The 15,155-nt window shown below is 53.9% G+C and overlaps 2 protein-coding genes across 2 annotated transcripts in view; one reads left to right on the top strand and one right to left on the bottom strand.

Annotated features, from left to right (window-relative positions):
* Window positions 1-1,728: 1,728 nt before the first annotated feature.
* Window positions 1,729-6,517, top strand: proser2 (proline and serine rich 2). Its single transcript, XM_080518506.1, has 5 exons — window positions 1,729-1,803; window positions 3,643-3,753; window positions 4,257-4,464; window positions 4,793-5,792; window positions 5,825-6,517. Exons 2-5 carry the CDS (start codon window positions 3,679-3,681, stop codon window positions 6,177-6,179), a joined length of 1,638 nt encoding a protein of 545 aa, XP_080374632.1. The 5' UTR covers window positions 1,729-1,803; window positions 3,643-3,678; the 3' UTR covers window positions 6,180-6,517.
* Window positions 6,518-10,188: 3,671 nt separating this feature from the next.
* upf2 (UPF2 regulator of nonsense mediated mRNA decay) overlaps window positions 10,189-15,155 on the bottom strand; it is a gene marked incomplete at its 3' end in the record, with an annotated part of 16,451 nt that continues 11,484 nt past the window's right edge. The window contains 5 exon segments of the mRNA XM_080518505.1: window positions 10,189-10,313; window positions 11,599-11,740; window positions 13,533-13,690; window positions 13,693-13,702; window positions 15,121-15,153. Coding sequence (XP_080374631.1) covers window positions 10,189-10,313; window positions 11,599-11,740; window positions 13,533-13,690; window positions 13,693-13,702; window positions 15,121-15,153 — 468 coding nt within the window.

Below are 15,155 nucleotides of genomic sequence, written 5' to 3'. Positions count from 1 at the left end.
ACAATTCTGGATTTTGCGTGAAAACGTTTTCCCGCCGTCGTTCCCGAGGAAACGATGTGGACGGTAGTTAAAGAACATTGAAGTTAAAGAACATTGAAGTTAAAGAACATTGAAGTTAAATAACATTTAAGTTCAATAACATTGAAGTTCAATAACATTGAAGTTCAATAACATTTAAGTTCAATAACATTGAAGTTAAATAACATTTAAGTTCAATAACATGTAAGTTAAATAACATTTAAGTGAAGTAACATTTAGCGGGAGGTTATTTCTTGTGTTTGCCTAAAAGCATTCAGGAGGGAATTGAGCAGCGACTCAGGACAATAAAGTGAATTTCAATCTACTGATTTATTCTTAAACTGTATTTCAAAAAGGCCTAAAGGCTCAAAGGGTTTGTGTCTTTCTTCACTGCACTTCCTGTTCACAGGGACTTCCGGTCTGCTGATCGATACATTGTAACGATCTGGCTGCTGAACACGTGGTGCTGGAGCTCAGTGGTGCTGGAGCTCAGTGCGGCCAGCAGGGGGCGACACCTTCACACCTTCACACCTTCACACCTTCACACCAGTGACCAGAGCTTCATGACACGTTGCATCACATTTTATATTAATTTCAGTTTCACAGCGTGGGGGGTGGGGGTGGGGGAGGGTGTGGGGGGGGAGGGTGTGGGGGGGGTCAGGGTGTATGGGGGGTTAGGGTGTGGGGGGGGTCAGGTTGTGTGGGGGGGAGGGTGTGGGTGGGGTCAGGGTGTATGGGGGGGTTAGGGTGTGGGGGGGAGGGTGTGGGGGGGGTCAGGTTGTGTGGGGGGGGAGGGTGTGGGGGGGTCAGGGTGTGGGGGGGAGGTTGTGGGTGGGGTCAGGGTGTATGGGGGGTTAGGGTGTGGGGGGGGTCAGGTTGTGTGGGGGGGAGGGTGTGGGTGGGGTCAGGGTGTATGGGGGGGTTAGGGTGTGGGGGGGAGGGTGTGGGGGGGGTCAGGTTGTGTGGGGGGGAGGGTGTGGGGGGGTCAGGGTGTGGGGGGGGAAGGGTGTGGGGGGGGTAAGGGGTGGGGGGTCAGGTTGTGTGGGGGGGGGAGGGTGTGGGGGGGGCAGGGTGTATGGGGGGGTAAGGGTGTGGGGGGGGTCAGGTTGTGTGGGGGGGGAAGGGTGTGGGGGGGGGGAAGGGGTGGGGGGGGTCAGGTTGTGTGGGGGGGGGAGGGTGTGGGGGGGTCAGGGTGTGGGGGGGGGAAGGGTGTGGGGGGTCAGGTTGTGTGGGGGGGGGGAGGGTGTGGGGGGGGCAGGGTGTATGGGGGGGTAAGGGTGTGGGGGGGGTCAGGTTGTGTGGGGGGGGAAGGGTGTGGGGGGGGAGGGGTGGGGGGGTCAGGTTGTGTGGGGGGGGTCAGGGTGTGGGGGGGGGTAAGGGTGTGGGGGGGGTCAGGTTGTGTGGGGGGGTCAGGGTGTGTGGGGGGGTCAGGGTGTGTGGGGGGGTCAGGGTGTGTGGGGGGTAAGGGGGGGGGGGTCATTAGAAACTGTCCCTGGTTCACCTGGACTCTGGGTTCTAGAAAGTGTCACGAGCAACAAGGAGACAAAGCTGAATTGTCCCACTGTCCTTGAATCCGTCTCATTGAAGTCTACAGGTGTGTAACGCTAAAAATAAACACACACACACACACTCTCACACACACAGGCAGTGGGCGGAGTCAGGCTCGTGGTAAGCCACGCCCCTCCCAGCAGCAGCAGCGCGAGAGAAAAACACGTCTTTCAGTGAAAACCGGAGGATTACTCGCTCCGGCTCGTTACTCTTGGAGGAACGTTACCGTCACGATGGGTGAGTACTGACAGGAAAAGTTACTTCTTCTTCCTGAAGCGACGTGATGATTGTTTCTAAAACTTCTTTAAAGTTTTACTGACATTTGATTTAGTTTGACTGAAAGTACTTTATCTACCTGGAGTATATATGTAACTATATCTACCTGGAGTATATATGTAACTTTATCTACCTGGAGTATATATGTAACTTTATCTACCTGGAGTATATATGTAACTTTATCTACCTGGAGTATATATGTAACTAAATCTACCTGGAGTATATATGTACTTTATCTACCTGGAGTATATATGTAACTTTATCTACCTGGAGTATATATGTAACTTTATCTACCTGGAGTATATATGTAACTTTATCTACCTGGAGTATATATGTAACTATATCTACCTGGAGTATATATGTAACTATATCTACCTGGAGTATATATGTAACTTTATCTACCTGGAGTATATATGTAACTATATCTACCTGTTTCTATTGTTTCATCTCTGGAGAACCAGACCTGGAAAACCAGGGTTCAGACCTGGAGAACCAGACCTGGAAAACCAGGGTTCAGACCTGGAGAACCAGACCTGGAAAACCAGGGTTCAGACCTGGAGAACCAGACCTGGAAAACCAGGGTTCAGACCTGGAGAACCAGACCTGGAGATTCCAGACTTTAACCTGGAACAGTTTTAGATCAACCAGCATAATTCAGGGATGAAACACAAGACGAGTGATTTGATGATTGATTGATTGATTGATTGATTGATTGGTTGGTTGATTGGTTGGTTGATTGGTTGATTGGTTGGTTGGTTGGTTGGTTGATTGGTTGGTTGATTGGTTGGTTGGTTGGTTGGTTGGTTGATTGGTTGGATGGTTGGTTGGTTGGTTGGTTGGTTGGATGGTTGGTTGGTTGGTTGGTTGGTTGATTGGTTGGATGGTTGATTGGTTGGATGGTTGGTTGGTTGGTTGGTTGGTTGGTTGATTGGTTGATTGGTTGGTTGATTGGTTGGATGGTTGGTTGGTTGGTTGGTTGGTTGGTTGATTGGTTGGTTGATTGGTTGATTGGTTGGTTGATTGGTTGGATGGTTGATTGGTTGGATGGTTGGTTGGTTGGTTGGTTGGTTGGATGGTTGGTTGGTTGGTTGGTTGGTTGATTGGTTGGATGGTTGATTGGTTGGATGGTTGGTTGGTTGGTTGGTTGGTTGGATGGTTGGTTGGTTGGGGGCCAGTAGGGGGCAGTGTAACAAGGAGCATGAAGCCCTGACAGCCAATCAGAGTCCTGGAAACAAAAACCACGTCACCACTGGGCCAGTCACTTCCTGTTCTTTCATAAAGGGGTGGAGCTTCTTCTGTCCAACTGGAGAGAGAGACACACGAGAGAGAGGGAGAGAGAGAGGGAGAGAGAGAGAGAGAGAGAGAGAGAGAGAGAGAGAGAGAGAGGAGGAGAGAGAGAGAGAGAGAGAGAGAGAGAGAGAGAGAGAGAGAGAGAGAGAGAGAGAGAGAGAGAGGAGAGAGAGAGAGAGAGAGAGAGAGAGAGAGAGAGAGAGAGAGAGAGAGAGAGAGAGAGAGAGAGAGAGAGAGAGAGAGAGAGAGAGAGAGAGAGAGAGAGAGAGGAGAGAGAGGAATGTCACCTGAAGGTTTCGGTCTCAGCAGCTCGTTTCACTACTTCAGGCTGAACTCGTTGATCAGGTTGATCAGCACGTCATCACACACACACACACACACACACACACACACACACACACACACACACACCTGGACATTAGACAGTCAGTCGTTCCACCTCCATGTCTGAGAGTCAGTGTGTTTCATTACATCATGTGACGAAGCTCCGCCCCCTTTTGTGACCAGCAGACCGAGCGCCGGCCGCCCTGTGACGCCGCCGCCGCCATGGACGTCCGTCTGCAGAACTCGCAGCTCCGCTACGCCGTCAACGGGGGCGCTAGTCCCAACACCAGGCCGGGTGTGAGTATGACAGCTGGTGTATGACGTCATAGATGTACGACACTAGAGGCCTCGCCGTGCCGCCGGCGCCGCCATCTTGGATGAGTCTCCCGCTCTGCTAAACGTAGAGATCCAGCAGAACACTGGTAGTTGGCTCGCTGGTCCAGGTAGCGACACGAGTCCTTCCTCTTTACGTCTGGTTTATCTTTGTTTGGCAGCGGGAGACCTCTCCAAGATGGCCGCCGTCGGCACGGCAACAGCCATCTAGTGTTTCTATCTATGCTGACGTCATGGTTTTCCTGCTCTGGAACCCGAGTCTCAAAAACTCGTTTTCAGCTTCTGAAGCTCCGCCTCCTTGTCAATGATTGGACGAAAACAGTACATTCATGGCATTCTCGGGGGGGGGGGGCTCTATGACATCATCAAGTCCAAAGTACCACAGAGTACCAGAGAGTACCAGAGAGTGTGAGTATGAGAGTCTCAGGCGGTACAGGGGGAAGTAACGCTGGCTCCGCCCCCAACAGGACGAGTCTCTCCACTTCCTGTCCCCAGAGGAGCAGGACTGCCTCCAGTTCTTTGAGAACACCATCGAGTCTCTGGAGAATAGTCTGGACCAGGTCCCCCGCCCCCCCGCGGAGGAGATGGACGGACCCCCCAGTAAAGACCAGGACATCATCGACCTGGTCCGGCCAGAACCGGACCTGGTCCTGACCAGAGACCACTTCATTCCAGGTGAGGTTCCGCATGGTTCAGACTGAGAACCAAAACCTCTACCGAACTGGTTCCTCTAGTCTCTCATGACCCCCGTCACTCAGCGGGGACTCCCAGTCCTGAGGACGAGAGGTCCTGAGGTCTAGAGGACTAGTGGTCCAGAGGACCAGAGGACCAGAGGACTAGAGGACCAGAGGTCCTGAGGACAAGAGGACTAGAGGTCTCGAGGACTAGTGGACTACGTTCCCATTAAAACATCAAAGCCCTTTCCAGCAGCACTACAAAGTGAAACAGATTCAGCAGCTCTTTCATGTCTTTCATGTCTTTGTTCTCCTTGTCCTCCGTTCAGATTTCCAGAGTCTGATGCCGAACCCTGACAGTCACTTTGAGATCCGGCCTAGACGGGATCCGGACAGCCTGCCATCAGACTACGACCCCCCCTTCACCACGGACCCCCAGGCCTACCACCCCCCCGGCTGCATCCCCACCCCCGTTCTGATCGCCCAGAAGATCGCCGAGAACCGCGGCAGCGGGACCCTCAACGTGGACCCGTCGTCCGTCCTGCGTCATCTGAGCCCGGACTCTGAGAAACCGCAGAACTTGGGCACCGACCCCCCGTCCAGACCCGGCCCCCCCACCTCGGCCAAGCCCACCAGGCTGCCGGCCAACATCAGCCTGGTCCTCAACAACAGGGACTACCAGACCCAGTCCCTGGCCAGTGTCAACATTCAGGAGAGGCGGGCCCAGATGCTGGCCAACCTGTCGGGTACCCCCCACCCCCTGCTGCAGGACCACGACCAGGCCCCGCCGGCGGACGACAAGACCCGTAACGCCCCGACTCGGAGCGTCTCCTTCAGGGACCCCACCCCCGACAAATCCAGGATGGAAGCTCTGTCCAAGCTGGGTCTCAACAGGAACCGGGCCATGTCCGGGGGGCCCACGCTCTTCGACGACCCGGAGGGCAACGCCATGAAACTCCCTCGTGGTGCAGAGGGGGGTCCCGGTTCTGCCCTGACCACTGAGACCCCGCCTCCGCCCCTGAGCCACGCCCACTCTGACCGGAGCGCAGAGGTTCTGCGGACTGATTCCCGAAGAAGCTACGAAGAAGAAAGCCCCCAACCGAGTCCCTCGCCCGGCTCGGTGTCCCAGACCAGCTACTACCCTCCTCTGGACAGGCCCCCCATCCCCCCCCCGCCAGAGGTCACCTCCATCGAGCTCAACAGCTACGGCGGGAAGTCCATCGTGGTCAATCCGTCCGTGAGCTCCCGGAACGAGCCCCCAGTCCCACCCCTGAACACAGACCCGGGTCCGGCCCCACCGGGCCAAGTCCCTACGGTGGACGGTCCAGGGTGGCGCCCCCCCCGTCGGCCATGAGCAGGAGCGACCTCCCCGACATCCTCAGGTCTCACGTGGAGCCGCCGGAGGTGGAGTTCAACAGCTACGGCGGCAAGAGCCTGAACATCAACCCCCCCGCCGGCTTCGGCGGCCGCCACTCCGAAACCCCCGCCGGAAGTTGTAAAGCCCCGCCCCCAACCCCGGCACCGAGACCCTCTCGCCAGTCCCGCCACGCCGACGCGACTCAGCAGCTGGTGGCGTCCCGGGCCTTGTCGCCCGACCACCGGCGGAAACCCAACCTGTTCCGCCCCCAGTCCATCACCGTGGAGTTCAACGGGCGCGGCCCGACTGACGAGTCCCGCAAGGCGGCGCTGAGGAAACTGGGTCTGCTGAAAGACTGAATGTGGAGCCGCCGGTTCAGACCCTCACCGTTCAGGACGCTTCCTCACCGAGCCACTTGCACCGGCAACTTCCTGTTCTTCCAGGGTCCGAGAGACACCGGGGACTTCCTGCTTCCTCCAGGGTCCGAGAGACACCGGGGACTTCCTGCTTCCTCCAGGGTCCGAGAGACACCGGGGACTTCCTGCTTCCTCCAGGGTCCGAGAGACACCAGGGACTTCCTGTCCAGACTCTGCATGACTTTTCTCGTCTCACCGACTCGGCTTCATCTGATGTGATCTGCTGCGTGGTACATAGATGTGAACTGAACAAAGTTCTACTTTCTTGTTACAAAGACTCTTTATCCTTCAGTACCGGGGGGGGGGAGGGGGGGGGGGGTATAGTGACTCTGGTAGTTTGTATGGTGACTCTGGTACTTCATCACCTCTTCACTTCTTCATCACTTCTTCATGTCTTCATGTCTTCACAGTGAAACTCCAAACACCAGACCCCAGAAACTAGATCCCGTCCAGCCTGAGAACTTGACGCGCGCGTGTGTGTGTGTGTGTGTGTGTGTGTGTGTGTGTGTGTGTGTGTGCGTGCGTGCGTGCGTGCGTGCGTGCGTGCGTGCGTGCGTGCGTGCGTGCGTGTGTGTGCGTGCGTGCGTGCGTGCGTGCGTGTGTGTGTGTGTGTGTGTGTGTGGTGACTCCGCCCCTGTAGTCCTCCTACAGTAACTTGAAGTATATTTAGTCGACTCCGGTCCTCTGTAGTACAGCTACAGTATTTGAAGTATTTGAAGCAGCGACTCGTCGCTCCAACAAACTGAGACGAGCTCAGCTGGTTTGGTCTGGAGAACGTTGGTCTGGAGAACGTTGGTCTGGAGAACGTTGGTCTGGAGAATGTTGGACTGGAGAACGTTGGTCTGGAGAACGTTGGACTGGAGAACGTTGGTCTGGAGAACGTTGGTCTGGAGAACGTTGGACTGGAGAACGTTGGTCTGGAGAACGTTGGTGGAACGTTTCCAGGGTGTTTCTGCTGGGAAACACGGCGTTGGTATCCAGCGCTAACATCAAGTTTGCTGCTAAAATGTTGCTAACACCAGCGTTAGCGTCATGCTCACGTGTTAGCGTCATGCTAACGCGTTGGCGTCATGCTCACGTGTTGGCATCATGCTCACGTGTTGGCGTCATGCTCACATGTTTGCGTCATGCTAACGCGTTGGCGTCATGCTCACGTGTTAGCATCATGCTCACGCGTTGGCGTCATGCTCACACGTTGGCGTCATGCTCACGTGTTAGCATCATGCTCACATGTTGGCGTTATGCTTACGTGTTAGCATCATGCTCACATGTTGGCGTCATGCTCACATGTTAGCGTCATGCTAACGCGTTGGCGTCATGCTCACGTGTTGGCGTCATGCTCACGTGTTAGCGTCATGCTCACATGTTGGCGTCATGCTTACGTGTTAGCATGACGCTAACATGTTGGCGTTGTGTTTATATAACTGATTATTTAAAACTCGCCCAGAAGCTCTGCTAAGTTCTGCTAACCTCATAGCTAACTCTGTTAGCATCCAAGCTAACTCAGTTAGCGACTTTCTACCGTCTGAATACGACGGTAAAGTTTAGTAACAAGAATCTTCAGATGTGATTTAAATGTTTCGCGGTGACGTCGTTTCTTTGGGTTTCAAAATAAATCACTCAGAAGCATTTTATTGTGGCGTTTGAACTTCCTGAGGGTCTGTCCTCACGGTCAGGATCAGGGTCTAGGTCAGGACCAGGGTCTAGGTCCGGGTCCCAGTTCAGATGTGCTGAACGGGAACTTTGGTGAAAAGTCGTCTTTATTCTTTATTCTGGTGACGAACGTTTAACTTCCTGTTGCTCAATAAACACAAAATACAAAAGTGATGTTTGTCTCGGTTTCTTCCTGGGTCGTCGTGACGGTGAGGCTGGTGTCAAATTACAGAAGTCATCAGCACTGACGGAGTTCAGTCCACTGAAGGCGGAGCCACAGGTTGATAAAACAATGAGGCTGGTGTCAAATTACCAACTGAAGCCACTTATTTCCTTTCAGCTTCACAGATAAAAACAAGTTTTGGGCTGTTGGACTGGAACCACAGCAACCGAGGACAGAGGCTGGTGTCAAATTACACACCGCGCTCAATTAGTCGCCTACACTGGAAAACCAGTTCAAGCTTTTCTGACTGTTCAGGTTGATGATGTCAGCAGCCAACTACTGAGGCTGGTGTCAAATTACACACGTCATTATTTGCTTCAAACTGCAGTCTCAGGAAATTACTGGATGAGAAGGTGGACGAGCCTTTGTTGGACACAAACTACAGTGATGACAAACTACAGTAATGACATAAACTACAGTAATGACATAAACTACAGTAATGGACAAACTACAGTAATGACATAAACTACAGTAATGGACAAACTACAGTAATGACATAAACTACAGTAATGGACAAACTACAGTAATGACATAAACTACAGTGATGGACATAAACTACAGTGATGGACACAAACTACAGTAATGGACAAACTACAGTAATGGACACAAACTACAGTAATGGACAAACTACAGTAATGACATAAACTACAGTGATGGACACAAACTACAGTAATGGACAAACTACAGTAATGACACAAACTACAGTAATGGACAAACTACAGTAATGGACACAAACTACAGTGAAGGACAGCAGCGGCTCGTGTTGATTCCGGTTTTTTCTGCGTAAACAAAAACACAGAGACGTTTTGTCTTTTGGACAAATCGGTTTTAATGAACAAGGACAGAAGTAAACCAGCAACATTCCAGGTCACACAGCCGCCAGTCTGCTGACGAGGCTGGTGTCAAACTACCTGCTTCATCAGAGGAACACTTTGCTTTGATCTGCTGAAGCGCCCAGTGAGGCTGGTGTCAAACTACCTGCTTCATCAGAGGAACACTTTGCTTTGATCTGCTGAAGCGCCCAGTGAGGCTGGTGTCAAACTACCTGCTTCATCAGAGGAACACTTTGCTTTGATCTGCTGAAGCGCCCAGTGAGGCTGGTGTCAAACTACCTGCTTCATCAGAGGAACACTTTGCTTTGATCTGCTGAAGCGCCCAGTGAGGCTGGTGTCAAACTACATGCAGGAAGCAGAGTTCGTGCCGCCGTTCACGTCAACAAGCATTTTTATTACAGCGTTGAATCAGAAAAGGAGAAGAGTCACATCCACACCTGGACCGGAGTGAAACCAGAGTGAAACCCGACGTGTCCCTCCACCAGAACCAGGAAATCCTCTTCCGCCATCACACCCGCTTGCTAGCAGCCGGCGCGGCCGCCGCACCGGTCCAGAAAGGAACTAGCTAAAGTCATACTTGTTGCTCGTCTGGTGTTTTTCTCTACGCCGGCGCCGGCGTGCCGGCGGTAGCTGACCCCGCCCCTTTCTGTCTGGCCACGCCCCCAGCCACGCCCCCCCGTCCTCCCGGTTGTGGTTCCTTGTGGTTTTCCTTCGTTCGTCGTCTCAGACAGCAACAGACCAAACAGAGAAGAGAGCCACCGTGTGACCTCTGACCCCGGCTCCTCCCCTCCCCCAGCTGGTGGTCTGTGGGCGGGGTCAGCGGGCGCCTGTGGGCGGGGTCAGCGGGCGTCCGGAGGACTCGCTTGCTGGGCGTCGACCGTTTCCTTCCGATCTTCAGGCTCTCGCTCGCTCAGCCCCGACCCAGGACTCCATCAGCGTCTCCTGGAGGACGACAGGACTCACTGCAGACACTGACCAGCAACGGACCGGCAACCAGCAACTGACCGGCAACTGACCGGCAACGGACCGGCAACGGACCGGCAACGGACCGGCAACGGACCGGCAACGGACCGGCAACCGACCGGCAACCGACCGGCAACCGACCGGCAACCGACCGGCAACGGACCGGCAACCGACCGGCAACCGACCGGCAACCGACCGGCAACCGACCGGCAACCGACCAGCAACCCCCCAGGATCTTCTAGACCCCCTGACCCCCCTGGGTCTGCCGCCGTTTGGCGCCTCACCTTCCTCCGGTCTTGAAGATCAGGTCTGCGTTGGGGGCCCCCTTGGGGTGCTGGTACCGGGGCCGTCTCTCCCGGTTGGTGTTGGCCGGGGCCGGACGCTGGGCCAGAGACTGCATCATCTCTGGAACCAGACCAGCATGAGGACAGAGGACAGCAGAGGACAGCAGAGGACAGTGGAGAACACCAGAGGACAGTAGAGGACACCAGAGGACAGTAGAAGACACCAGAGGACAGCAGAGGACAGTGGAGAACACCAGAGGACAGTAGAGGACACCAGAGGACAGTAGAAGACACCAGAGGACAGTAGAAGACACCAGAGGACAGCAGAGGACAGTGGAGAACACCAGAGAACAGTAGAGGACACCAGAGGACAGTAGAAGACACCAGAGGACAGTAGAAGACACCAGAGGACACCAGAGGACAGTAGAGGACACCAGAGGACAGTAGAAGACACCAGAGGACAGTAGAGGACACCAGAGGACAGTAGAAGACACCAGAGGACACCAGAGGACAGTAGAGGACACCAGAGGACAGTAGAAGACACCAGAGGACAGTAGAAGACACCGGAGGACAGTAGAGGACACCAGAGGACAGTAGAAGACACCAGAGGACACCAGAGGACAGTATAAGACACCAGAGGACAGTAGAGGACACCAGAGGACAGTAGAAGACACCAGAGGACAGTAGAGGACACCAGAGGACAGTAGAGGACACCAGAGGACAGTAGAGGACACCAGAGGACACCAGAGGACAGTAGAAGACACCAGAGGACAGTAGAGGACACCAGAGGACAGTAGAGGACACCAGAGGACAGTAGAGGACACCAGAGGACACCAGAGGACAGTAGAAGACACCAGAGGACAGTAGAGGACACCAGAGGACAGTAGAAGACACCAGAGGACAGTAGAAGACACCAGAGGACACCAGAGGACAGTAGAGGACACCAGAGGACAGTAGAAGACACCAGAGGACAGTAGAGGACACCAGAGGACAGTAGAAGACACCAGAGGACAGTAGAGGACACCAGAGGATAGTAGAAGACACCAGAGGACAGTAGAAGACACCAGAGGACAGTAGAGGACACCAGAGGACAGTAGAAGACACCAGAGGATAGTAGAAGACACCAGAGGACAGTAGAAGACACCAGAGGACAGTAGAAGACACCAGAGGACAGTAGAGGACACCAGAGGACACCAGAGGATACTAGAGGACAGTAGAGGACACCAGAGGACAGTAGAGGACACCAGAGGACAGTAGAAGACACCAGAGGACAGTAGAGGACACCAGAGGACAGTAGAGGACACCAGAGGACAGTAGAAGACACCAGAGGACAGTAGAGGACACCAGAGGACAGTAGAAGACACCAGAGGACAGTAGAGGACACCAGAGGACAGTAGAGGACGTACCCTGGTAGTCCTCCTGCTCCTGCCGCTCGTTGATGTCCAGCGTCAGCTTCTTCATCCTCATCCTCTCTTCCTGCTCCGCCTGCTGCTGGTTGAAGTGGTTCGCAGCCAGGTGGGAGGACAGGGGGACGTTCAGGATCTTATACTGGGGACAGAGGACAGGGGGACGTTCAGGATCTTATACTGGGGACAGACAGGGGGACGTTCAGGATCTTATACTGGGGACAGACAGGGGGACGTTCAGGATCTTATACTGGGGACAGACAGGGGGACGTTCAGGATCTTATACTGGGGACAGACAGGGGGACGTTCAGGATCTTATACTGGGGACAGAGGACAGGGGGACGTTCAGGATCTTATACTGGGGACAGAGGACAGGGGGACGTTCAGGATCTTATACTGGGGACAGACAGGGGGACGTTCAGGATCTTATACTGGGGACAGAGGACAGGGGGACGTTCAGGATCTTATACTGGGGACAGACAGGGGGACGTTCAGGATCTTATACTGGGGACAGAGGACAGGGGGACGTTCAGGATCTTATACTGGGGACAGAGGACAGGGGGACGTTCAGGATCTTATACTGGGGACAGACAGGGGGACGTTCAGGATCTTATACTGGGGACAGAGGACAGGGGGACGTTCAGGATCTTATACTGGGGACAGACAGGGGGACGTTCAGGATCTTATACTGGGGACAGAGGACAGGGGGACGTTCAGGGGACGTTCAGGATCTTATACTGGGGACAGACAGGGGGACGTTCAGGATCTTATACTGGGGACAGACAGGAGGACGTTCAGGATCTTATACTGGGGACAGAGGACAGGGGGACGTTCAGGATCTTATACTGGGGACAGAGGACAGGGGGACGTTCAGGATCTTATACTGGGGACAGAGGACAGGGGACGTTCAGGATCTTATACTGGGGACAGAGGACAGGGGGACGTTCAGGATCTTATACTGGGGACAGACAGGGGGACGTTCAGGATCTTATACTGGGGACAGAGGACAGGGGGACATTCAGGATCTTATACTGGGGACAGACAGGGGGACGTTCAGGATCTTATACTGGGGACAGACAGGGGGACATTCAGGATCTTATACTGGGGACAGACAGGGGGACATTCAGGATCTTATACTGGGGACAGACAGGGGGACGTTCAGGATCTTATACTGGGGACGGACAGGGGGACGTTCAGGATCTTATACTGGGGACAGACAGGGGGACATTCAGGATCTTATACTGGGGACAGACAGGGGGACGTTCAGGATCTTATACTGGGGACAGACAGGGGGACGTTCAGGATCTTATACTGGGGACAGACAGGGGGACGTTCAGGATCTTATACTGGGGACAGACAGGGGGACGTTCAGGATCTTATACTGGGGACAGAGGACAGACAGGGGGAGGGTCACACCCACTGGGGACAGAGGACAGAACAGCTGGACGGAACAGCTGGATGAAGAAAATGTAGCTTCTCGTCCTGACGGAGGAACTTCAGACCTCCACCTGCAGCCTGAAGTCCTGGAGGACCAACACTGTCCACCTGGAGGGAGTGTGTGTGTGTGTGTGTGTGTGTGTGTGTGTGTGTGTGTGTGTGTGTGTGTGTGTGTGTGTGTGTGAGAGTGGACACAGTGCCTCCTGTGTAGCTCCATTAAAACACGGCAGAGTGGACACACCCTGGAGCTGAGGCCCCAAACCACACACACACACTCACACACTCACACACACACACACACACACACACACACTCACGGTGCGTTCAGGGACTCAGCAACATTCCGTCACACTGAGAATCAGTATCTTAGTTTCTTAGCTGCAGAAACTAATCTGATGTTATGAGACGATTCAGGAAATAGAGACCAGGACCAGGACCAGGACCTGGACCAGGACCAGGACCAGGACCTGGACCAGGACCAGGACCAGGACCAGTACCTGCTGCTTGTTGCCTTTGCGGGTCAGCATGACGAACTGCATGGTGTCGGAGACGTCGGCCCCCCCCTCCATGCTGGGCTGAACGGCGCCCCCCTTCTTCAGCTGGCTCTTCAGCTGCAGAGGAATGGCTACGTCCAGCTGGTGCACCTTCACCGTCTCCCGCTGCGCTGCTGCCGGAGCACAGTACCTTCAGTCTGGACCAGGACGCACTGGCTAATGCTAGCAGGCTAATACTAACCGACTGATGCTAGCAGGCTAATGCTAGCAGGCTAATACTAACCGACTGATGCTGGCAGGCTAATGCTGGCAGGCTAATGCTAGCAGGCTAATACTAACCGACTGATGCTAGCAGGCTATTGCTGGCAGGCTAATACTAACCGACTGATGCTAGCAGGCTAATGCTAGCAGGCTAATACTAACCGACTGATGCTAGCAGGCTAATACTAACTGACTGATGCTGGCAGGCTAATGCTAGCAGGCTAATACTAACTGACTGATGCTGGCAGGCTAATGCTGGCAGGCTAATACTAACTGACTGATGCTGGCAGGCTAATGCTAGCAGGCTAATACTAACCGACTGATGCTAGCAGGCTATTGCTGGCAGGCTAATGCTTAGCAGGCTAATACTAACTGACTGATGCTGGCAGGCTAATGCTACAGGCTAATACTAACCGACTGATGCTAGCAGGCTATTGCTGGCAGGCTAATCGCTAGCAGGCTAATACTAACTGACTGATGCTGGCAGGCTAATGCTGGCAGGCTAATGCTAGCAGGATAATACTAACCGACTGATGCTAGCAGGCTATTGCTGGCAGGCTAATACTAACCGACTGATGCTAGCAGGCTAATGCTAGCAGGCTAATACTAACCGACTGATGCTAGCAGGCTAATACTAACTGACTGATGCTGGCAGGCTAATGCTGGCAGGCTAATGCTAGCAGGCTAATACTAACCGACTGATGCTAGCAGGCTATTGCTGGCAGGCTAATACTAACCGACTGATGCTAGCAGGCTAATGCTAGCAGGCTAATACTAACCGACTGATGCTAGCAGGCTAATGCTGGCAGGCTAATGCTGGCAGGCTAATGCTGGCAGGCTAATGCTAGCAGGCTAATACTAACCGACTGATGCTAGCAGGCTATTGCTGGCAGGCTAATGCTAGCAGGCTAATACTAACTGACTGATGCTGGCAGGCTAATGCTGGCAGGCTAATACTAACTGACTGATGCTGGCAGGCTAATGCTAGCAGGCTATACTAACCGACTGATGCTAGCAGGCTATTGCTGGCAGGCTAATGCTAGCAGGCTAATACTAACTGACTGATGCTGGCAGGCTAATGCTACAGGCTAATACTAACCGACTGATGCTAGCAGGCTATTGCTGGCAGGCTAATGCTAGCAGGCTAATACTAACTGACTGATGCTGGCAGGCTAATGCTGGCAGGCTAATGCTAGCAGGCTAATACTAACCGACTGATGCTAGCAGGCTAATGCTAGCAGGCTAATACTAACCGACTGATGCTAGCAGGCTAATGCTAGCAGGCTAATACTAAGCGACTGATGCTAGCAGGCTAATGCAGCCGTCCTACCTGCAGGTTCTCCAGCATCATCTTGTCCAGAGCCT

This window comes from Blennius ocellaris, assembly GCF_963422515.1.
Source record: "Blennius ocellaris genome assembly, chromosome: 22".
NCBI classification, from domain to species: Eukaryota; Metazoa; Chordata; class Actinopteri; order Blenniiformes; family Blenniidae; genus Blennius; species Blennius ocellaris.
The sequence above is the reverse complement of the archived record's forward strand: the minus strand, read 5'-3'. Positions and strand labels throughout refer to the sequence as shown.